This window comes from Gallus gallus, chromosome 1 (assembly GCF_016699485.2).
Source record: "Gallus gallus isolate bGalGal1 chromosome 1, bGalGal1.mat.broiler.GRCg7b, whole genome shotgun sequence".
NCBI classification, from domain to species: Eukaryota; Metazoa; Chordata; class Aves; order Galliformes; family Phasianidae; genus Gallus; species Gallus gallus.
In genome coordinates, this window is record NC_052532.1 from 56,481,257 (window position 1) to 56,507,320 (window position 26,064).

At 41.5% G+C, this 26,064-nt stretch overlaps 1 protein-coding gene and 1 long non-coding RNA gene across 2 annotated transcripts in view; both read right to left on the minus strand.

The window, feature by feature from the left end:
- TRIM24 (tripartite motif containing 24) overlaps positions 1-804 on the minus strand; it is a 58,355-nt gene extending 57,551 nt beyond the window's left edge. The window contains exon 1 of the mRNA XM_015287546.4: positions 316-804. Within this exon, the coding sequence (XP_015143032.2) occupies positions 316-670 (355 nt within the window). The 5' untranslated portion in view covers positions 671-804. The remainder of the gene's footprint in view (positions 1-315) is intronic.
- A 634-nt stretch (positions 805-1,438) lies between these two features.
- Positions 1,439-26,064, minus strand: part of LOC112533564 — a 44,691-nt gene continuing 20,065 nt past the window's right edge. Inside the window, exon 4 of the long non-coding RNA XR_006933375.1 lies at positions 1,439-24,509. This is a non-coding gene — a long non-coding RNA (uncharacterized LOC112533564). The remainder of the gene's footprint in view (positions 24,510-26,064) is intronic.

Consider the following 26,064-nt stretch of genomic DNA (forward strand, 5'->3'; position numbering starts at 1 on the left):
CCCATACCGGGAGAGGAGCTCCCCAAAACTTTCCCACGGCATTCCCTGCCCACTGAAGCACGAACCAAGTTTCCTACGGCCGCCCGGAGCCGCCCGCGGCGCTGTGCGGACAGGTGCCACCCCGCCGCCCGGCGGAGCGCGCCGCAACGAGGATGACACCCACAGGACTTCCCCGGGCCGAGGTGGGAAATTTGAACGAAAGAAAAAGAACACCGACCCCGCCCCCTCCCCCCTCGCCGCTCTCTCCCCGCCCACCAAGCTCCCCTCGCGACACCCCACCGCCTATCGCGACACGCGTGTCCCCAGCGGCCTTACCGGGCGTGCAGTGCAGGGGCGAGGGGCCGGGAGAGGCGGGAGGGGGCGGCGGCTCCTTGGTGGGGGCGGCGGGGGGCAGCATGAGGTAGCGGTCGGGCTGCGGCAGGCAGCGCTGGCATACGGAGTGGAGGCAGGGCAGCAGCTTGGGCTGCCGGCTCTGGATGGGCTGCCCGCACACGCCGCAAGTGTCCAACAGGTTGAGCGGGGCCGCCTCCCCGCCGCGTTCAGCCGGGCCCTGGCGGCTCTCGGCCTCGTTCTCCCCGCTCAGCGCCGCCGCCCCCGTCCGATCTACCGGGCACGGCCCCCCCCCGGCCGCCGCCGCCGTCGCCGCTACCGTAGCCGTCGCTTCTTCCATTGTCCTGTGCCGGCCGCCGGAGCGCCGAAAAGAGGCGGGGCGGCCCCGCTGTCCGCCGCCGTTCGCCCGCCTTCCCGCGCCGACGCCCGCCCGCCCGCGCGCGGCCCGCGCTGTTTGTGTGCCTGCCCCGGGAGGAGGCTGCCCCGCCGCGCCACACGGCCAACGGCCGCCCGCGCCCCGCCCCGCACAGCACGCCCCGCCCCGCCCCGCCCCGCTCCTCTCCCCCTCCGCGACACGCCCCTCCCAGGCCACGCCCCCCGGCTACGTGCGGCGCGAGCTTTCCCAGCCAGCCCTCGCACGAACCAGCCCCCACCCTCACACGGGCCCCGCCCCCACAGCGCCCCCGCTCCAGCGGCCACGCCCCTCATAGGCCCCGCCGCTCTAGGCCCCTCCCCTAATGGCTCTCATCCCCGGGCCCGCTCGCTTCTGCCTCGGCGCTCCCCTCAGTGCACAGTCCTCACCACCCAAAAAAAGCCCTGCACCCCACCGGCCCACGTGCACTTTGTTAAAGACTTTCAACTGCTGCAGCTCACGTCCCCTCAGCTACTGACCAAATGGCTGTCTGCTCACAGGGCAGGTGGTTGGGCCAGAGGGGCCTCAGTCCTCTCAGAGAGGTTTTTGTGGTCATCCTTCAACCACATTCGATGTGTGGATGCCTGTGGAAGTTTTGGCCTGTGTTCCGTTTGGCCCACGGCATCAGTGCCACTGTTCACAGGCACGTTACCCAACTGAAGTTAATAGGCAATCAGTAAAACTTAAAAACTACAGTTCTGGTTTGGACGCACCATTTTACTGAATCAAATGCTTAAACTTAAGTACGCACGCAGACATAAAACATCGCCTACGTATTGGTCATGGGTCAGTCATAGGCTGATTCAAGCTCATGCCAGATGGCTCAGTAGCCCACTTCCTGCCAACCTCATCTAGATCAGAGATAAATGTCATTCCTACTTCCAAATACCAACACAGCTTTACCCTCTCAGCTCTCATCTTGCCAACACACAGGGAAGCACAACACCAGCAGCGTTTTTCCAAAGCACCTTCTGCCTCCCAACCTTGCTCAAATCCTGCCCTCCTCTCTGCCATCTTGGCTGTCCAGCACCATATGATGGTGTTCTGCTAAGTCCTTGTGATGGGAGCTAACACGCCGAGAGTCTGTAAATGCTAAATGATGAAACAGACTCAGGAATTAAAACTAATAATGACGGCATGAGTTCTGTAAAGTGAAAAAAAGCAACAAAAATGCCACTAGGGGCGCATTTGATTAGTTTTAATGGCAAACGACTGGAAAGTCAATGAATGATGTATTTCTAATGAACGACAGGAAGCCATAAGTTAATTAGACCAGTTTCTGCAACTAGAATTAGCTGTTTCTCCAGTAGGAGTCTGGACAGGAAAATAGAGACTATCTAAAGGTACAGAGGCCACCTGCAGAGGATTTGAGCAGGTGCTTTGTTGGAAATGATTATCCCCATGAACCACTTGTGTCCCAGAGATTAGTAATATATACAATTTTGTTTCCTGCAAAATTTGTTTGCTTGAAATGTTTGCAAAGTGCACTTGAACTCTGCTGTAAAATCTGTAATCTCATGACATCCAAACAGCATCTGTTTTAAAATAAATGTTTGAACTTGTATGATTTGAATGTAAAGCCCTGCTCTCCTTGCTGTTAGTGACGAAATTTTACTAGGAGTACTCAGGGCGGGAGCAAAAAGCAGTAACAAGTAGCCATCCCAAGATACACAGCCATTCATAGAATCATAGAATCATAGAATCATAGAATCGCTAAGGTTGGAAAAGGCCCACAGGATCACCCAATCCAACCATTTGCCCATCACCAATGGTTCTCGCTAAACCATGTCCCTCAACACAACATCCAAACGTTCTTTGAACACCTCCAGGGTCGGTGACTCCACCTCTCTGGGCAGCCCATTCCAGTGCCTGACCACCCTTTCAGAGAAGTAGTATTTCCTAACGTCTATTCACTATAGGAAGGCAACAGAGTGAAGGGAAAAGCCTTGGAGTGTAGAACTGCATTTCTCAAAGAAAATGTGGGAACAGTTATTAAGATGCTGCACCCCTTTATGCCAACCTGGCTGCATGGTTTTCAGACCACAGCCACACTACACTGCCTCTGGCCATCAGGGTATGAGATGGACTCTTTTTATCTCATGCTGGCAGTTTTTTTGGTTCAGATGCTGCTGATAAGCAGGCCTAATTGGAGTTGAACGGGTATGGAAATTTTGCAAAATAGTGCAGAGTCATTCTATGTCAGCATGAAGAGACATGCCATATCAGGAACTACACCAACTGCCCAAGAACATGAATGCAGAACAGTTGTAGCTGGAAAACTACTGATAAGAAAGAGAAAAATGGCACATACTGTATGACCATTGAAGGAAGAAGTTGGACTACCAGTCAACAACCTTATGTTATAAATATTTGCAGCTGATAGAGTTGGTTGAGCTCTCCAGCATGGCAACGGGCTGCATGGTGGCAATCTCCCCTTGAGTAGGGACACGTTTCAAGGTTACTCCTCAGTGTTGAGAGATCCCTTATCTGATGTCTACAGTGAAGCAAGAGACATTTCTATGTACATACAACATTCATATGTATCAAGCCTAAGTGGCATTGCATACACTTCAGGCTAACTTAATTATTAGGCCTGTAGTAAGTAGGAGAGGTTTCGATGCCAATTAACCATCCATCATAGAGTGTTCGACTGCCACTTTTGTTTAATCAGTAATTCTGTTTAAATAGTGGCTAATAAATTCTTCTGGTTAACTTCACAAGGAGAAGTTGTTTTGATAATTCACCTGTGACAAAGATCAGTGCAGTTGGCAAGATGGCATGTTCAGTCGCTGATCACTTACAGATGCATGGAGCTAACCCTTTGTCAGAATTCTTGGAAGAAGGGGCACATAAACATTGGGATAGCTAGGATAAAGTAGAAGAATGGACGAACCTCACAACAAGGAAAATGAAAAACATTAACAAAAAGGGAATCATATGCAAGACACTAGGAACATGTTTGGAAACAGCAAGTCAGTATAAGGAATGTAAAGAAAATGAAATGAGAATGTTACGCGATAAGGTTGAACAAAGAAAGCAGCACAAAAATACTACTATCCCTGCATATAGAACAATTACAGGAACAAATAGGGGAGAAAAGGAAAGACAAAGTGTAGAGGGCAAGGTAGAAATAACGATAACTCGCATCCACAACCCCTCAGATCCTTTAAAGATCCTGCTCCTGGGAGGTTAGGATGCAGATATTTGGAATGACTCTGATCAAGAAAGTGACAAGGATGAATTGGATGTTTCAGAATTTTTCAGCAGCCTCTAATTCATGTAACTCACTTGTGCTGAGTGAATTTACGGTAGCCCCTATTACTAAAACTGAGTTATCTGCCGGACGCCATGGAGGTGACCAAAAGGACCATTCTTTGGGATTCCCTTAAGCTGGCTAATTTGTGGGAAAATGTAGGCATAAGCCTGGTGAAGGTGTGATTAAATATCTGTGACATGTCTGTCTAACCAGAGGAGATTCTATTATGTTAGGGCAAAAAGAGGTAGATGGCTCTGGGCACCAGGAGTGTTTTTAAACAAGGTACCCTGTCCTAACACTAGATCATATGCTAGATAGCATGTTGGGCAGGTGGCAAAGACACTCAGGAAAGAAAGGAGCCCACCACTATACAAATACAATCATTAAGCAAATTATCTGCTGCTATGACAAAGGCAACCTGCATCCAGGTTAGGAACAACAGAGGTGCACATGGTCATTACCCTACAGACCTTCAAGACATTAAATCACTAATAAGGGGGAGTCACTGCTGTTCTGAAACCATACATCATTGCAAAAAGAGATGAGATAAAGAAAAACATAGTGCATAACATGCAGGATGACTAGCCTTGCCTTTGACCCAACCCTGACCTGGGCAGAACTGAAGCACAACGCTGCTAATCATGGTTGAGAAATGTGATGGGAAAACACTTCAGCTGGGCAATCCCACACTGAAGTAGACAGCAGATGGGTCAAACAAGTACAATAGACTCCTCAGAATCCTCAGCATCCTATCTCAAGAATCCTCTAATAAAATGATGGATTTCCAGGATAGATGTAATGAACTGTAGAGAAAAAACTTATCATCAAGCCTACCTCAGATAGCTGTATAGGGCTGACCACCTGGAAGTCTACTTAGTCTAATCCAGACTTTTCAGTAAAAAGGGGCACGGGGGAATTCAGAGCAAATCAAATAACCCTCTGCTCTGAAAAGACCCACAAGTAATCCTTTTACATCTCTTATGGAGGAATGGCAAACTTTGCAGACAAAAAAAAAAGAGTAAATCCTGAATGGCTGCTGTGTTGTCCTTCCGGAAAACAATGTCAATGTTTTTGTCAATGAGGTAATACAGACGACCCTCACATTTCTGTCCCAGGCAGACACCAAATACAACTAGTAATATTTTTAATTGATGCAGAACTTCACATTTCAATGTTTTTCCTGTGACACAGGTATCCCAAGCTGAGCTGTTTGGTGCTGCTTTGAAAAAGTCTGAAAAATGTCTTTGGTCTTAAAGCAGTGGACAATTTGGTCAAGTTACTGCTAGGAGCAGGCCTTGACTCATTGGGCTCTTCAGTGCTTCACTGGGATGACAAATCAATAGAGACAAAATGAAGACTGACAAGCTGTCGCAGAGTCAGCTTAGAAAATGTGGAAGTCATTCTGACTGGCTGGAGGAAACATTCAGAAACATATTATTTCATCTCTCCTACCATCTTCCATACTTGCAGAAGAATTCAAGAGTTTGTTACGCTACTTATTCTGTTCAGAGTGTTTTGCTATACCCTCTGCTTGTTCCAGACACCCCAGTTAAAGCAAATTGTAGAAGCACTATTATTCCATCAGCATTTTGTCTTCTCTTTAGATGCAGACTTTGTCACCATAGCCTAGGCCTTTGCCATTTTCAGTGTAGGTTCCTGCAAATTACTGTACAAAAAGTATATTCTGGAGCTTCAGCTACAGAATGCCATAGCCACTGACTACCCAGCAGGACTTCTCAACAAAGGGCTAGTGATTAGGAGCTCCATACACTATTTTTAGACAAAAACAATTTAATTGTTGACTTTGATTTCTTCCTTTTGCCTCTGGTTCACTGTTTGCCTTCTTGCATTTCTAGATTTTCTAGCAGTCATGAGGCCTTACAAAATACAGTCCTTCCTGGATTACCACTAAGTGCTGGCATGTACATTTCCTCCTCTTGAGACAGCCATGTGACAGTAAATAATCTCTTTACAAAGTTTTCTCATAGACCAAAATAAAGCTCTGGTGCTGGCACTGTGATCTGGACAATTTTATCCTTTTTGTGGCAACAGGGAAGGAAGTGGCAGAGAAGACTCAGCACTCAATCTATGTCATTAAAAAATGCTTCTGCCACTCTAGTCATTCAGGAGGTAGCAACTTTTTGGCCGGAGTCCACAAATAGCAACATAAAGTAGTTGCTGAGAGGTTCTACTCCAGAATATACAGCATTTTCTATTCCAGCTTCTCTTGGTGAATGGATGTCTTAATATATGGTTGTTTTGACTGTTGAATGACAAGCAGAAAGTTTAAGAGATGTCCTTTGGAGGCGAAATGAGTACATTAGAAATTCATTTAGGGGGATGTAATATAATAGTCTTTCCAGCAACAGTGATCAAGGAGAACCTTACTTACCAGAACAGCTAGAATAAGCAGTGAATGAACATAGTACCTCACTAGCTAAGATGGCTGAATTAGAAATCCATCTACAAAATGGCTTAGGCCCGCAGGCTGCCTTTTTGAATTCCGCAGTCACAAACCCATAAAGCTACAGTAAACTATGTACTTGTCTGGTCTTATCAGGAAAGAGAGAGAAAACATTCAAAAACCTGTCTCAATGTTTTTTTCTTAGGATTTTCAGTTTTATGTATTCTATACTATAATTACCCAATGTACACACACACACACGCACACAATGTTTTTCCCTTAGTTGAGGAATGGTTTCTTAGAAATCTTCTTTGCATCCTATTATATACACCATTTACCTGAGTCAAATTCGGCACATAAAAAATAAGCACTAGCACTCAAAAATTGCTTGTCCAACTTCATCTCAGTTGGAAGCTCTCCACACCTGGGTCCAACACCAAGGAGAGGACCAGCCATCTGATGTTCCCAGCACTCCATTCAACATGCTGTAAGCATAAGCTGTGGATTAACAGTGTCATTAGTTTAATGTTCAGAGATGTTGCAGTGCTTTTGTAAATTAACCCAAGGATCATCTGATTAGGTATTATGGTCCCTTTCCTTCACAAAAAAGGTTCTTGCCTAAAGGAAAGGCAATGTGACAATTCTGAATGTCCAGTAGATAAAAATCACTGAAATGTATTTGTAGGGTTAACCTTCCCTTCCATGGACAATTCCATGAACACATGGAATGAAGTTGGCTAACCATGAAGACATCCCAGTTTAATGGCAACACTTTAGCCAATTACTTTATCAACCAATGACACGTCCCATCTCTAAATCCCAGTGGACCTCTGGAGACCGACTTCATTCCTAGGGATGAGTAGGATGCTAGGATTGCCTGTGCAGAGATGCTGTGGTTCAGAACTAAATCTATTCCCTGCTTAAAGCCCCTGTACTCCCTGTCTGTGCAGCCTCTATATAAGTGGGGCATCCCAGCATTGCCAGTACTGACTGTCCCAGAGAGAATTTAAGAATGCACTGGCAAGTCCATCCTGAATGAGTTTTTAGATATTCATCTAAAATGAATGAGGCCAACAGACCTCATTCCTAAATTATCACAGGGCAGCTCCAAATCCATCACATCCAGTTTCTTTTCTGACACACAAAATGCCAGAAATAGCTTTCTGAGGCAGCACAAGCAACCCTGTTGGGTATTAGACTCATTTCAAGGAACTTGGGAATTATCCAGTGGGGGCCACAGCTTCTGTTTGTTAAATCTCAGTAATCTCAGGAATTATAGGGTAGGGGGTATAGCTGTAGTGCCTGTGGATTCAAAATGCAGTGATAATTGAATGCTTAGCTTCCTACCTGCCTAAGCACTTCCCTTGTCCTCATCTCTTTCTCTGATGAGGATTCCTACTAGGATTCTTGTTAGCATTAGTTTTGCTGCTAGAAACATAGAAAGTATTGTAAACTTTTGTTAACTTCTTACTGTAAGTATAAATAAATGTAAGTGCATTCACTCCAAAGAGAATTTGGATCAACAACACAGTATTTCTCAAGTCATCTGGTTCCACTGGGAGACTGTCATCCACCAGGTTGAGATATTGTCTTGATTTCATTCCTAAAAGGGAAAATTCTAAATTTCTTTGTCTTTCCTGGGAGGTAGAAGGAGGAAAAAACCATTACTTTAACAACCATTTTAACATCAGTAGCAACAGCACTAGGTGAATGCATGTGGAAGGGAAACTCCATGCACCATCTTTTTTCGACTACTCTAATGTGAATACTGAAAGCAGCACCTCTGGTACTGCCATCTTTATTTATGCATAGAACAAATATTTTGTTTAATAGTAGATTCCTAAATATCAGAATATGCTTCCATTCAAATTAGGAAAAAGAAGTTTTCCCTATTTTAAAATACTTTATAAAGAAAAGATTTGGAGACATAGTTTGGAATCAATTAAAAACTATGCTTTCACTGAAATAATTTGGTTTGAACTTTGGTCTTTCATTTATTATTACGTTAAGTAAACATTATATTGCAACAGAAAATATTTGGAATCTTTTTGTTTCAAAAATTCCTACGAGTCATTTACCAAATTTCCAGACATTCTGTGCTAAAGTTAATTTTTAGCAACTTCACCATATTCTGGAGCATTTCTATTAAAAAAAAAAATAAAACAGTAATAACAATAACAGTAAAAAAAACAAATTCCCCGCACCCTTGCAGACTGCAAAGGAAAATGCTCACTCTCTTATTCCTTATATTCGTACCGCCACCTCACTTTTTGACCCACCTGGTTTTCAGCACACTTTCACAGGCTGTATGATTTTTTTGCCCATAGGTCTGTAGCTGAATATTCTCAGTAAGGTACATTTTGTTCTCTTCTTATTCTTACTGAGTGTGAGAGGTTTGTTCTTCTTCTTGTTGAAAACAGATCACATTAAATTACTAAGAACAGCCCGGGACCAAAAATACATCCATTTTCAGTTCGGTTCTGAAAAGTAACTGTAAAATGGAGACTATGCAATCACATATTCATTTTCTCAATGATTTGAAGATCAGTTATGCTTTTTTTAAATATAAAAGGTGTGTGCTTTTGATGTTTCTTTTGTGGTTGTTGTTATTGTTTTAATATTAATCTGCTAATCTACTGCAATTTGTAATCTAAAGATATTCCTTCCTCATCACCGATATTGCTCGTGAACACTCTTGGTTAAACTGAGCCCTTATTTTTGATCCATGAGTCCATTTACTTTTAGCTTGGGCTTCCAGGACCATCTGTATGAATCATGCTGAGGAGTATGTTGAGAAGGCTGGAATCTCTGCTTTTTACTTTGCTTTAAATACTGTGTGTATTCAGCAACATCCTGCTTTGCACACAACCATCATATCTGTATGAGGAATTTGCATCAGTGTGACTAAATTGCTTTTGCTGCATCATTGCATGTTTGCTTTATGTAAATAAGGCCCTTACTTTTGGCTGTGCTGAACTAACAAGAAGAAAAAGGCAATGAAAACTTTCTCTAAGGTTGTTTGAAGATAGGGTTCTGAATATACACACAGGGAAAGTAAGAATGGTTGGATGGTTTATACGTGCTGTTACTTACAGAGTTGATTTTCAATGAAGCCAAGCTCATTAGAAAATTCAGAATCAGTTAATTTAAGCCTAAGAAGAATGTTGCAAATTTCCTAGCAGATATTGCAAACCTTATCTCATTTACTGAAAATTTTATTTGTAGTAGCAATTAGCGACTAAATGAAATTTACTTCTTAAAAAGTCTTTGAGCTATTTAGTTTCCCTCTCGTTGTGTCTCAGGTCTCATTCGCACAACTAACGTAACCTGCACTGGAAAGGCATCAGGACCAGCTGGAGCCAAGCCAGCTCATTGGTTTTATTACGCAACTTCTCTGAGCAGCCCTGGATAGATGGCAGGTCAATGAAATACAGGATAAGCATGTCACAAATCTGGCTAAAAGCCACAGTAGATAGACACAAGATTGTCATACTCAGAATAATCTCTTCTAAGCCCTTCAGCTATCTGTATCTGGACCGAAGTCAGTGCTGCTGCATGCATAGGTCAAGGCTCTCACCTGGCCTCTTGGCTCTGAAAGCTGTCTTTGCTACGGGAAACACTGCAGTCTGACTTGTGTAAGTCCCAGGACTAATCCTAATCCTCTGCACAGTTTTTTTCTTTCTGTTGTCACTGAGTTATTGTATTAATTATGAGAAGATTATATGAAAATGAAATTAAAGGCATAGATTGTATATATAGGAACTATATATAGACAATATCTAAAACTCACACATTTTACTCTCAACAGCCGTGAGGCGTTTATAGACTTCAGCAAATACCGAAATCTAAGATCATTTCATTTTCAAAGTCTTCATGCATACTTAGGATCTGGGGAAGAAGGGTGGGAAATAGATTTTGCCTTCGCATTTCCTCACAAGATTTACAGCTATAGACAAATTCCTTCCTTGGGTTAGTGTTTGATATATGTCTCTTTTGGCAATTGTATCAACTATTAAGTGATGCCACCATAGCTGCTTGAATGTTCAACCTAAGGCTGCAGAAACAGAGAATGTTAAATGAGAATTAAGAAACCTTTTGTCTTCCAGTTTGTCTTCCTTTTGTTGGCAGCTGGAAAGAAAATCAAGAAAGTCAATAAACCCAGAGTGGATATTCCAACTGTGCTGTCAGAACTTGCACTAAAATACAGAATATTCTTTATTTCTCCTCATTACAATATGAAATCAAGGGATGCCGAGGGATTGAGGACCCTGGAGTGTGTCCAAAGAAGGGCAAAGAAGCTGGTGAGGGGTCTGGAGCACAAGTTGTACGAGGAGTGGCTGAGGAAATTGTTCAGTATAAAGAACAGGATGCTCAGGGGAGACTGTATCGCTCTCTACAACTACTTGAAAGGAGGTTGTAGAGAGGTAGAGCTTCTTCTCCCAGGAAACAGTGATAGGAAAAGAGGCAATGGCCTTAAGCTGAACCAGGGAAGGTTCAGGTTGGATATTAAGAAAAACTTCTCAGAAATAGTGGTGAGGTGTTGGAACAGGCTACCCAGGGAGGTGGTAGAGTTACTGTCCCTGGAAGTGTTCAAGAACTGTGTGGATGTGGCACTGAGGGACATGGTTAGTGGGCAGTGGGGGTGAGCTGATGATTGGACTAGATCTTAGAGGTCTTTTCCAACCCAAATGATTCTGTGATTGATTTTCTGATTGACTATGCCAGCGGCAACTGTACGGTCCCATCACAGCAGTTATGGAGTGCTGATGATATCTTAATGCCTACAGTTTCAGGTTCCAAGTCATAGTCTGCTTCCAGCATTTAGTCTGCTTTCAGGCTTCCATCACCTATGGATCCTGGTGCCATCTAGTCTTGCTCTTATTAAATACACCAATGGAGTAGCTGTGGCAGGAGAGAATCTGCGGTGTTCCATCTAGTTAAAGAAGCACTAGCCACAGTATCAGAAGCCTGTGATTCATATGGATCAGTGCAAGACTAGATTCAAGGTGTTACGTGACTCTGAGGCAGGCCCTTCTGTCTCCCCCTGGCAGATCTGAGGGCAAAGTTTACATGCTAAAAAGTCTTATTTTCTGTTCCTTTTCACAGATGAGGTGAAGAGTAGGATTGAAAGCTTAATACTCCAAAATGTTGCATGCTTACATAGTGGCAAAATTGAAGATGTTAAGACCAATGCCTGCTTTTGTATCTGTTGACTTGTTTTAATCAACGTTCATAATATTAATAGAGGAGTAAAAATGAGATTTCATTTGTATTGATGTAAACCGTCAGAAATACTGGCAAGGAGAGAAAAATACTGTTATACCTGGGTTCAATTATATTTCCTACAAAACCAAGCAAGTGCTGTTACACCTCTTAGAATCATTCCTACCAAATACTGTCATATTTTGCCCCTTTTAGATTAGTACTTTAGTCCATATATATGTTTTTAATTTGGAGCACTGTCAGTACTGTGAAGCCGTATAATATTGCGACAAAAACTGCTTATTCACTCACATGCATATTTCATTGTAAATCAAACATACAAGTAAAAAGATAGCAGAGTTTGACTATAAATTGAAGAGCTTTGTAAGCAGAAGCTATCTATTACAGTCATAGAAATCTGACCTCCAGATCTATGGAGCTGCATATTTATAACTTGACAACGCTTCAATAGATTTTAAAATAAACCAGTCTGTAAATACAAGGAGAAATCTAACTGCAGTGTTACGAAGTTGTGCAATGCAGCACTCCGGATTGGTTTTCTTCACAGATGTACAGTTCTGTAGAACCATTGGCAGTATGTAACTATCTAAATGTCTAATTTATTTCTTTTGCTTCTTTTTAAACAAGCCAAGCCACAAAGGAATATCTTAGTAATCTACAGTATCTTGAATGTTAATGTATTTTTTGAAGGTACCATTTGACTTTTCAGCTCAGATCAAAGATGTTGGCTCCTCAATTATACTCTGGAACTAAAGACAACCAGATAGATTTTTTATATAATAACTACTTCCCTGGGCAAATTAGTGAGACTACAGTTCCATTTGCATTTGCACAAAAATAACATCTTCCTGTCCCATGGGCGCGTTGTGAAGGACCTCAAAGACTCACATACCATTGTAATTAGAAGTCATGCAAAATGTTCCACAGGCAGATATCCAAAATGATAGAATGAAGTTAGAACTCAGAAGTAATTTCTAATTTGCCATTATTGTCATTCAGTAAAAGATTAAAGCAAGGAAGGATATTGCTAATTTATTTTTGCTCTCAAATAATGATTGTGTGCATTTTACTCCATCTTGGGATAAAAGTTATAGCTTAATGACGTGATTTTCATTTCAAATATGGTCCAAATCAAAATTATTCCAAGTTATATGTATTTGAGAGATTACACTATATTAAAAACAACATAAAAAGAATATATAAAATTCAGATCATAAGCAAATACATTCTGTCACAGCTCCACTGAAGTAGCTAGAACTAGATCATGTTGTACTTCATGACAGTCTATCCTTATGTCCCTGATCATGGTTCATGGAGGGACTGAAATGTTAGCTCACCTGTATAAAGTATATTATTTTATTTCTTAGCTTCTACTTGACTAATCACAGGACAGTGCCAAACTGAAAAAGGACTAATGTGAAAATATGCCTGAATGGAATCAGTCTCAATAAGGAAGCATAACAACTCTTTTTCCTTTGAGATAGTTAAACAAACAAAATAGGAGGGGCTAAATAAGATGTATGTGTATTATCTTAAAAAAAGAAATCTAGTAAAAGAAGATAGCTATGAAAAAGATGACATAAAGCCAGAGATAGCTGTCCACTCAATTATAGAAGGCAAGATAGAAGTTGCTTTAAATTATTGATAGTTATCCAATAGTGCAGTAAAGATTTTTTTACCTTCAGCAGTTTTCTACAGGTTTGCCCAGATGTGAATGCTAAGTATCTGATTTTACAATTTCCATGTTTTGCCCCTGGAATATGATGCCACAGACCAACTACTTTCATAGTTTTAGGTTCAATTCTTCAGTATTTTTCTTTTATTTTCCTTCCTCATTTTCCATATGTACATTCTTCTCTAATAGGAAAATATAGATATATTATCTCATGATATCTTACTTTCTAGCATTTTCAGAGATTACCAGTCTTCATCCATCAGTATTTCTTCTTGAATGTATTTAATGCCGATACTCCCTTCCATTTTAGTCTTCCATTTCTTTCTTACTTTTTGCCACGCTTCACTGCATTCTTTCCAATTTTGTGCAATTCTACCGCAGCCTTTGTGCTTTCCCGCTAACGCTGTGCCAGCCCTGTACTGACTGTAATATAGCAATCATGTCCCAACAGCATTACAGCAAGATCATGTCAGATCAGAGTCATGCAGTAGTCATATCAGATATACCACACTGTTCTGATACAATTATCTGTGATGTACTGTAGCCAAGGCACAGGGTTATATTAAGAAAAATGCCTAAGGAATTTCAGAGAAAATGTAGGAAGCCAGAAAAAAAAAAAAAGCAGTGTTTCAAATAAAAGGGAAGAGCCTCCTCCTCTTCGACAAGGTAGAGGAAGAAATAAATTTTGTTAGTGATATTGCAAGCCACAAACAATTCAGAGATTTAGACTTACAAGTAACCAACAATTACCTCTCATACATCAGTCTTCATAAAAGCAATATTTCAGTCATTCCTTGTTCAGTTTGCAGTCCTGTGAGCATCACGAGCCTGATGCAGCATGGAAATCCTGTAGTAGGGCAGTGTGAGGGAAACATGGCAGGTGGGCAGCTCTGTCTTAAGTACCTGAAGAGCTGGTGTGTTGGAACCTAAGAATCTTGAGGACTCTGGGGCTCTCTCTGTAAGATGTTCATCCAAGAAGGTTGCTGTATTTTGGGCTGAATAGATTTAGATGAATGGAGAACAGAGAAAAAGAAAATAATAACCCATATGGAGAGATGGAGTCATCCTGTCTGTTAGGCCAGAGCAGGAGCCTAGAGAGCAAAAAGGATGGACACATTTCAAGCAGATTTCCCTGAAGCAGAGAAAAATGTTTTATGTCTTGAGGAAATTGATTGTTTTGTCCAGAATCTAGCATTTAACCCAAAAATGGGGGAGAAAGGAACAAAGAGTACAAAAGAGGAGAAGAGAGTAAAAGTCTTATTTAAAAAGCTCTACATTATTTTCCAATGGACTTGTAATGTTTTGATTCAAAACAGGTCTTTCATAGCCTGACCATGGAAATAAGTATTATTTTCCAGTGGTTCACTCTAGCACATCCTTACACAGCTGATTTCTCTGCTTTCTTTGTTGGATTCTTTTATTTGAATTATGTAGGAATAAAATAAAGACACACCAAAAGCTGCATAAAAGAGTACATAGCAAGACAGAAAAGTAAACCATGTTGACTGGAGAATATGAAGTAACAGGAGAATAATATTAATCTCTGTAAATTTCATATTTGCAATCACACAGCGAAACCTTTCAAACTGAAAAGTAGCATGTTTTAGATTTTGCTTCAGAACTCATCATCACACAACAGTTTCTTTCAAATTAAGTTAAAACATGCCAAAGAGATGGCTCACTTCATGGTACCCATTCAAGAATTAACGCAATGGCAGAAGGCTGCCATTTTCTTATTGAATAATATTACCTACGCCAAGGAAATGCAGTGCTGGTAGATATAGTAGGTAATACACCCTCTATTGTTCTGATACTCACCAAGCATCCTCTAGAAATTAAGTGCATTTCTCTAAAGTCATTGCAATTTGTTTTTCCACTCAACTGCACTAGCGCTAACAGGCACATTAAGGCAGGTGTTGATTACATGGCTTATGAGGTGATTGGGTTTGTATCCAGACATAAAATGAGTTGTCTTGAAGCATGATACAGGGGGATTTAACTTTGCTGAGTCAAATTTCAGTAAAATAAACAGAGGGTCAGTTGTATTAAAGCAACTGTATTAAAGCATCACTGTACAAAACTGTATTGCTAAACATGATTTGGGATAGCGTTTGGGGTTTCAGATGCATAAATCTTTGTTTGTTTATTCCTATGAATATGATGTGAACCACAATGTGGTTCATGTGAACCACACCAATCTTCTGAACCCTTTAATAAAAATAGAAAAGGAAAACAAAACAAAACAAAACAAAACACCGACAACAAAGAATAGAAACATTTGGAATGCAAACATTAAGGGTTTCAATTTAAAAACATCTAGAAAACACCATTGTTTAACAGACAGTAAGAAAATCTACTGCTTTGTGTTGCTGCTTTGGAAAACAGAGTTATTAAGTCTACTGAAATGGGCTGGAACTGCTGCTGGAGATGCTGTCAACGTCTAGTCCTTCCCATAACAGACAGACCTACAAACTAAAAGGTTTAAGAGCTGTAAGGGAAGGGAACTTATCTCCTTGTTCTAGTGTTGGCTCTAAATAGCAAGTTCATTGCTAGAAAACCACAAGCACAGCCAGCTGTCTGTTGGTCACATGGAAACACGGAAATTGTAGTAGTGCCCAGCTGTCTCTAACACAGGCTGTCTTTTAGGAGGCTCAAGGCAGCTCTCTAAACGTCGGAGTTTTAACATCTCAAGCAGACTCTTCTTAGATAGAAAATAAAAGGAAGTATAGGTGGAAAAGGGAGCAAGATAGGGAAAGAAAAGCAGAAACACTGCTGTGGGGAGACTGTGACAGTGAAACCCTAGTCCCATTCCCGGCATTGTTCAGGATTTAGCCAACACAACTGGAGGTATGAGGCCGCCTGGATTCCTCCTTCTCCCTGGTCAGGCCTGTCCATCTTTCATATCAATAACTGCACAGTACATAAGAGCCATGGTGCACTGACTGCAGAGAATGGGAAGATGCTTTGTTAGAAGCAGAGCTGTACACTGGTAACCTTGAACTATGCAGAGCATAAACCTTGGAACAGCAGGATCTCATTTTTCTTGTTTGCAAGTACATTTCTTATCCTCTCTATAGAACAGAAGTTTGTATAGTGGTCATTAACGATACTGGTATGCTTTTTTTTAGAAGATTAAATGTATCTACTCTATTGTCCTATCTAAAAAATACAAAACTGTATAATTCAGGACTTGCTGTTTGACACATATTCTCAGGGGAGCTAGTGCAAAACAATTCAGACATATCTGACATGTCTGACAGGCCGTGGGGGAAAATATGCTATGCTTAAGCATTCCGGTGACTACTTTGACAAAACCTAGATCTCTCGACTTTGGTGCTAGGACTTTAAAACTGACAAAAGATAGCATTTCTGTCAGGGATGTGCTGGTTTTATGCTCATTAAATAAGTGTACAGGAAGGCATATTGCATGTTTAACAAAGATGGCTTTAACAGCAAACTTTTGCAAATGTTCCATTTACTGTGAATAGGTATTTGCTACCATGAGCCATAAGAGGCCTAGGCATCTAAGCACAAAGCTCAGGGCTGCTGTCCCTTGGGTGTGAGCAGCCCCACTGTTGGAATCCAGGCTGCAGAGGAGGGAGTTGCTCAAATACATCACAAAGAAAATCTCAGACAGATATGCTGTATCTCAGAACTGCTGGATGAGGAATGAGGCTTGGAGGAAAGACTGGGGAGGTGGGATGGTCCAACCAAAAAGACTGGGAGCAAAAGATTTCACGCTAGGAGTGAGCAAAGAGACAACTGGATTGTGACATCAGAAACTAGGATCCACTGTGACTTGCTACATGAGGAGACCGGGTCTGAGATGAAGTGGGGAAGGCAAAGAACACAGATGGTCAGAAGCTGGAGGAGACACAGCAGATGAACTTATGTCTGGAGTATTCATCTACCTGATTACCTGTCCCACCAGTCAAGAAGCAAAGCCTCAGTTCATGTTTCTCACCAGTGCTCATCAGCAACCCTCTTCTGGGAGTGTTTCACTCAGAGGATGACGACACATGACTAGGAGTGGCACTCCATTAGTTCCAGTAGCATAAATCTGTGCTAATATGCAGTTCTAATTCTGCTGAGGAAAAACAGGTATTGAGATGGAATTTGTCTCTTTCCAGCTTGTTTTCATTCTTCTATCTTTTTTTCTGCTTAAGAAAATAAATAATTTATAAAAGAACATTACCAAGATTGCTAATTCCAGCAATTGAAATAAGGAAATAGCAGAATCAAATAGATTATGTTTATTCTGTTTAATTAATTTTTCCTAATGTGATGTTAGGAGCTTATCTCCCCTTCTCATCCCTGTGTGGTCTGATGAGTAATTAGCTCAAGCTCATTTACAGCAGAGAATATGCTAATACAACATAAATATTTCTTCCAGCACGCCTTCCTTCATATGTCTTCACCACACTGAGCAGGCTTGTTTCATGCTCTCTATGAGTTAGTACAGCCAAAAAACTAGAATGCAGCTCTGCAGTCATCCTGATTTATCTGTTGAGTGCAGCACGGCTCTGCCCTTGCACTGAATCTTGACTGTTTCTAGGCTGTGTGCTCTGCTAACAGGCTCTTTCCCTGGTGGTGAGGTATCTAGAACATTTTGAAAGTGACTTATGGACCAATAACATTGAAGTAATTTCTCCGAATATCTACAAAATAGAAAGGATCCTTTGCTCACTCTGGGGAGTAGCCTAACGCTGCCTGAGAGGAAAACGAAAAACTAATCATATTTTTCAAAGGAAAAATAGGAGCCCATATTTGTGTCTTGGCTCACATTCTCTCTTTCTTCAAAATAACCCTTAATGTGAGTTTATGTGAGCTATGGCTGAACCTGCCAGATTAGCCTAGAGAGATGAGTCTAGTATCAAAACTCTTTGTTTTCACAGAGATAAAATTAATCCAGTATCAATCCAAGAAAATAACTGAAACTGTTGAAGAGCCTTATCCATTCCAAATGCCTGCAGCCACTCCTCCCAATTGATACCTGGCACAAGAGCAGGGCAGCAGTGGGAATCCAAAGGAGGATGTATTTTTTAACAAGAGATAAGAAAGAGCCCCCACTATTCATTGTTCCACACCACGGGAGCCACGTTAGTGAGGCTGGGTGGGCAGGCACGCCCCTTAGGAAATTCTGCCCCAACCACTGCTGGGATCTTATCTCTTCCTATTGTCTGCCAGGGCTGTTAGGGAATTAGCTCAACCTCATTTGCAGCAGAGAAGGTTCTAGTAGAGTGTGTGTCTTCTAGTCTATAACTGAGTTCTCTGACTATAGAACAAAATCGAATGCCATCATATAGATACTGCCTCATCATGACTGTTCTGGGACCCACAGCTTTCATCTTGACACATCTACTGCATGAAGGGCAGGGTACTTTATGGCATGATCTCACCTGTGCAACTGCTGTCTGACGAGATGCACACTTATTACTGGTGAGGCAAGTGTGAGCTATGGTTTATGCCCCAGTGCTGCTGTCAACCTTGCTAGCAGCAGGTGATCCATGCAGTGGCATTTCAGTGAGGGCTTTGATTCCAGAAGCCTGTTCTTCAGGCACCCCCACTCAGAAAAGTGTGTTGGATATTAGGAAAATCTCCTCCAAAAGAGCAGTGAGGAATTGGAATTGGCTAAAGATGATGGTGGGGGCGTCACCATCCCTGGAGGTGTTCCAGAACGGTGTAGGGACATGGTCAGTGGGCGTGGTGGGATGGGCTGGTGGTTGGACTAGATGATCTTGGAGGTTTTTTCCAACCTTAATGATTCTATGATTTTAAATGCACACTTAGTTTGGTAAGAGCTTAAAAGGAAGACGCACATTTATAAGCCTCTCCTGCATAAGGCTCTTTACTTCTACCATTGTACACATATAAATACATAAGGGCTTTGGTGGGCAGATTCCCAGACTTACATATATGTATATATATTTAGTTGTTAAACTTGGAGAACAAGAACAACTTCATTTTGGAAATTAGGTTAAACCTCTATGAAAATACTGAATAAATTCTCCTTATGAATACATATAAGAAACACTGATTCTCCTTTATGGAGGCAGATACCTAATATAACAGCGGTCTGTGCTCATAAACATAAGCACATGCTGCTGCTCAGGACATAAATATAAATGTAGTACAAGAAAGTGGAAAAATTTCCCCAGATCTAATTCAGGCATCTGGGCTATGTGTGGGTCTGATTTTATGAGAAAAGTAGAAAAAAGCCATGAACAGACTGCCAAGTTTGGCTTTAAAAAGAAAAAAAAGAAAAAAAAAGCATTGAAATAGTGGTTTTCTGTTAAACCTTAGATAGAATATGGCTATAGCATATTCTATGCTATAGCAACAACAAGATATTCTGGCTTTGGAGTCTTCCTGTATTCAGGGCAACAGGAGTCTCTGTCCCTGGAGGTGTTCAAGGCCAGGTTGGATGGGGCCTTGGGCAGCCTGGTCTAGTACTAAATGTGGAGGTTGGTGGCCCTGTCTGTGGTAGGGGGGTTGGAGATTCATGATCCCTGAGGCACCTTCCAACCCGGGCCATTCTGTATGTGATTCTGTGTGAGTCTGTGTGCCCTCCTATACTGACAACATCACCTCAAAAAGCACATTCAGATCTCAGCTTGAACTGAAGCTGAAACAACTGATACAACCTGGTAGATAACTCAAATAAAAAAGGACTACTTGTTTCATAGATGTGAGTGATCTTTTAGATAAGCAACAGATTGCACACCCAAATATCAATGATTCAACAGCAGAACTGTCTCTAAAACAGATAATACAGAGAGATGAAAGGTAGTTTGACTGAAGATCCCTAATTCAGCCTAGGTAATAAAAAACAACCATTACTACTTAGGATGCCAGCAAGAATCAGGTACCTTTGAAGATACATGAAAGGCAAAAACCCTTTAATTGAGCATCATGTAATCTCCACTGTGGTATGACTTGCCTGAGTTCCACTCCTGCCAGCTCTTCTTGGCATGTTTCTCCCCAGACTATCATGACTGTAGCAATCACACAGCAGTGCCTTGGCAACAGGCTCCTGGCAGAGTGCTTTAGCCTGGACATCAGTTGTCCTCTGTTTCTCTGGAGTGAGAGTTTTATTTTCCTTCCCTTCAGTAAGGTTTGCAACTACTACCCACAGTGGCAGCTAATAAAACAAGGTAGCTAATACAAGTAGTTTCACAGAGAAAACAAAGCAATTAGAGGGACTGTATTTGATTTTCTAGCAGCTCTTACCTTCTTCTTACTGCCTTCTTTCTACAGCAAGACAGTGAAAGTGAAATACACAGTGAAAGCTAGTGTCTTCCATTCCTATCTATCACTTGTTGGTGTTTCTAATGGACGTAGTTGAGATTGATCACTGTTCTTCCTGCAATGTGGGTCTTCTTAAGATCTCTTATGAGTGTCTTCTTCACACACATTGGTCTCCAACCGATCCTTTTATGAGGCATTCTTGGGGACTGCCATTCAGAGACTGGACACCAAATACTTTCTGTGTTCCCTGCTGACTGGTGAAAGATGATAGGCTTTTCAACTCCCTAAGCTGATGATAGAGCCCAATATTTAGACTTTCTCATGGGCACATTTTGTCTTGAGGCATCTATTTTTTGAGCATTTATGATATTTTCACCTTTCAAGGTCTATTTTAGCATTAGAATTACATGTAGGTAATAATTCTAAAAGTCTTGGTTTTGTTCTGGGACTCAGTATCTTTGACTTCCACGTGTTGAAACGAGGTGAAAAGTGGAAGAATTTCCTAGCCTTGCTGTCAGTTCTGTCCTTATTATTCATGAGTAGGATATGGACAAGGCAGGCAAGCTGTTCTACTTTCCTGGATTTGTATTTTTCTAACATGACTTTGATTCTTAGCACTAAGCTTTCAGGAATGTTTGCTTTGATAACTGATTTTTAATCCTGCCTGGCTTACTATCTTTTTGCTAGGTTATGCATCTCACAGTTTTGTTCTTTTTTTTTAATCTAGGTCTATGGCTCAGTAACAAAATGTTACTAGCACAATTTATGCTTCCAAGATATGTGTAATCCACCCATGGTCTGCTGCTACTTCTGCTGCCTACATGTTGGCTATGTATCATAAATGCAAAACAACAACAGAAAGCAAGTGCAGCCCTCAAAGTGAAACTGTCTATCACCTAAATGAACTCCCAGACAAACCATCCATCCTTCCCTACAAGGCCATGAGGATGGAGAATGAGCTGAGTGCTCTAGTTCCACAAGGTGTTGTGAAGGCCGCTGTTAAGTAACCTCAAAAAATCAATGAAACTGGTGACGAGCAAAGCCTCTCCTTGCATGTATTCTTTCAGGATGCTCTTTTGTGTGATTGTTCAGTTTTATGGGCCTGAATCCAGAGACTCTTCTCCAGTTCTGCATCTATTATCTGTGTCATCTTGTATGGCATTTCACTATGATTGACCTCCCCTATAGCACAGGGAAGAGAAGGAGTTTCCCAGTCTCTCTTTTTTTTTTTTAATACTCTAACAACTTCATGTTCTTCCACATCAAAAGTTGTCTTTCCTTCAGATTTTATTCAACATCTTTTTAAAAATTTATTTTGACAGTGACACTGTGGGCTTTTAGCATTTCTGCTACAAGCACGTCATCTGTCATTGCATTGTTGCTGCTACCTATTGGACTATGACTTGCTTTTCTGATACTACCGCTGAACCAGTGGCAATCTCCTGTTCTTTGAAATCACATTTCAGCAGAATCTTATGTCAAGGTTGGGCTGAGTCCCATTGAAGTCTTTTTGCCCACCTGTTTTATCTCTGTTGTATGCATTTCCCTATCTTTGCTTCTGATCAGACCATTTCCTGTTTAAACTAGCCACACAGGATTTTTGTAACTCGGTAAACAAGATCTGTGGTTTCCTAACATGGCATGAGATTCAGCTTCAACTGCGAGGTCTCATATATTTCTGTTTGTCTTTCCTTGAACATTATTTTTCACTGATTGCTATGCTTTCATGTTCCATTTTGCACAGTTCCACGTTTTTCATCATCTCAGAATTAAAGAGTTTTCATTTCTGAGTTCTTCTTTACTTGATGATACATCCTTGTTTGGACTTACTCAATTTGTTGTTATGTCTGAACTGAAGTTGCTGCAGATATATCACATTGTCTCATGAGACAGCAAGGAAAATTTAATGGCTCACTCCCACTGAAAGGGCCCTGCCCAACCTAAACTCCTTCCAATCTTAGCCACACGTTCCCACCTCCTCCTCGTGCTATGATGCTCATCTGTCTCTCAGTGAAATCATTCAGCTAACTAAATCAGCAGAAAGCCAACAGTTCCAGAGAAACTTATCAGCTTCTGTCAGGTTATTGAGCTGAAACAGCTCACAGGGTGACTGGACGAGGGCCAACAGTGCTAGCTCAGAAGAGAAGTTAACACCGCCAGAACAACCGGCTGGTTGATGGCCAAGGTCACCTTGCAACAGCAGCTAGATCTTACAGAGACTAAGTTGTGGAAAATGTCACATGGGCTATTCTCTCAACACCATCTCTCCACCTCCTTGGGCTCCAAGGGCAATTTAAATCACAGAATCACCAAATCATGTAAGATGGACAGAGCTCCAGGAGGTCTCCAGTCCAACAACTCTCACTCAAAACAGTGTCAGTGCAGAGCATGGACCCACAGGCCAGGCTGCTCAGGGCTTCACTCAGTTGCATCTTGCAAACTGCCAAGGATGGAGACAGCCAAAAATGCTCTGAGCAAACTGCGCCAGGGGTTAGATATAAATCCGTACATGGCTGAAGGCAGAATATTGCACAGCACTGTTTAGTTTTCAGCTCTACAGCATTGATTTTTAAATTGTTCTCCTTTTGAAGGCCATACCTCCTGACTTTTCCTCTTGACATTTCAAAGACCACCGATAGCACCAGCAATGCAGCACACCCTAACCTCAGCTGGTGTTCATGTCAGCATCTATTTCTTCAAGTCTTTTTGCCATCTGATAAGGCCTACATTTTTAAACCAACAAGGTCCTTAGAAACATGTCAAACAACAAGAACACACCAGTCTCTTTCCCACCGGTTTGGTGGATCTTTCCCACACCAACTATTTTAACATGAAGCCTAGATCAACCCTGTGACCCCTTCTCTGCATTAGTAGCAAAATGGTTGCTAAGCTTTGAGTGATAGCACATAAATTTAAACCAAGCAAGACACATTTAAAAAAAGATCTGAAATGAGGATAGTAGTGAAACTGTTGAGTCAGTAGAAATCACTCAAGGACTGAAGAAAAAATATTAATTGAAAAAGCTATAAAACCTTAAGAAAAAAAATACAGAAAACAACTCAGCAAAACTGAGGATCAGCCTTTTAAAAGGAGCAGTAGAGACTGACACTTCTCCATGTGATTACCATCTGCCTGACTGGCAGAAACTCAGCAGGTACCTGCATCAGAGATAGTAAGTGCATTAGTGTTTAGGCTAATAGCATATTAGTCCTCGACATTTACTGCACGTATAACCCAATAAATAGCATAATTGTTGCATACTCATAAATTGTGTTTATGATCCTTCTTTCAAGCTTCCATTCCTAGGAAATGACACACAAATAAAAGTGACCAAAATGCTGAGAGGTTTATAGTATACACCACTGTATCCATTACTGAGTCATTATATATACATCTTTGGTGTTAAAGAGATCCATGAAAAGAAATGGGCTGAGTTTTGTTCTCTCTTTAATTTTTCTTTTGAAGGCCACTGTGAATATACATACTTGTACTCTTCTCTGCATTTCTCTGCTATAGCACAGCACTGTGCAGTATCCATTTTGGCACGTGGGGTGCCATGCATTGCTCAGATCACCTGTTTTGCTGGCACACTTCCTTCTTTACTAACCTAATTGTTGTATGACATCTGCCTTCCCAGGATGACTCAGCCTACAGTCAGGTTGGCTCACCCCGCATTCCTCTGTCCCCTGCACACGGATGTATGTAAAAGCAGGATATGGGCGGAGATGGCATCAAGAATGCAAGAGGGAATGTGTGAAATTAATATTGATAGAGTGCAAATGCTGTCTTTCTTCCTATAATCTTAAACTGTACCCACCTCTTAGGATATGTTGCAGCAGAGCAAAGAACTGGGCTCACATTGCACTCTAGGGAAATGCTCTTCACATAGATGTGACAAAATCAGGCAGCTCACTGTGTCGTCCAAAGAAGGCAGTCATCAAAGATGAGGAGGAAGGAAGAACTAGGAAAAATCATAAAGAAAAGTTTGTTTTTGAAGTTGAAATAAACTACCATTTCATTTAAGATAAGCAAGATTATTAAAAGAATGTAAACAGTAGTAGGAATGTCAAGGTTTGGGATAATAAGAGAAGAGTCAAAGAGGCACTTTGGCTTATAAAGCCCTCTGTTTTCCTATAGTGAGCTTAGCTGCAATCGTAAATACTCATCAAGGAGACTGCCATCTTGAGTATGGGGAAGGAAGGAAGGAAGGAAAGGTGAGCCCACTGGCCTGCACATTTTTACTGTGTGAGCAGCTGGTAATGGGAACAGCAGTCCTCAGTAATGGGCTAGCACCTGGTGGTTTGTCCAGTAACAGGACCCCAGCAGCTTGCCAGCACTTGGTGATTCAGCCCAAGCACATTTCTGAAAAACTTCTTCCACTGGTGAATCTATACAGATGCGTGGTCTCATTTAAGCTCAACAAAGTCAATGGATATTCTTTTGGCACATGCACTGTTGTTTATCAAGGCATAAAAATGTGCAATGCCACTATTACCTTACATCAGCAAAGTTAATTTTAATGCACATGAAAATTTCCTAGAAGTCACAGAATCATAGAACTCCTCAGGTTGGAAAAGACCCTCAAGATCATCAAGTCAAAAGAAACTAGGTTCCAATTGAAAATTAAGCTTAAGTCTTTGGCGAATCTGAACTTTATACATGACTTGATGCCTGGTGTTGTATATTTTCTTGTTTTCAACTGCTAAAAAATTCCTTCAGATCTACCTAAGCTACCCAAACTCTCATAACACAAAAGGGACCTTTATCTTCTCAGATGCTGAAAAAAGTCTTCTGAACAAAATGCATGAGTTATGAGCTTTTCAGAATTCACCATAGCATTTCAGAATCCAAAAAAGACTTTTGACTTTTCTGTGCTCATCATTAACCTTAATTAACCTCATTAATTCCCATCATTAATCATTGATGCAAATGAGCAGCTTGCCTAGAGGAGAGCAAGTCTCAAATCACTGTTGGAAATGTGGGAATGGCTGGTGCAGTTCACCTTCTCCAGGCCTAGAGCTGGGCAGGCCACGGGCAGCTCAGACAATGTGCCTTTTGTCCTGACAAGTTGGTGGGGGAATGGTAAGGAGCTGGGGCTGCTGGCAGGATGCTGTAGACAGGGTAAGGACCCAAGGAAACCAACCTCCAACATGACCGCTACTCCCAAACCAAGTAATGAATAAACTGTTAAATTGACTGCCAGCAGTGTCACCTGATGGGAGCATTTCAAACTGGTACATAAGAAGAAGAAACAATTCTATCACTCACAAGCTAATGAGTCCCACTGGCATCATATTTAGAGTATTAAAAACTGTTTTGAAGGAAGCAATAACTCAAAGATAGATAAATGGAAAATGAGATTTAAATACATTGATAACTTAAAAAATAGCTCGCATTGGAGATTGCTTTTTTTTAATTAAAAATGGAGACAAACACGATTTCAGGTTGCCTGAAAAAAAATAGCAGGTGGTGTAAATCAAGCCTTAATGAAAACATTAAGGGGTGCTTGTATAAAT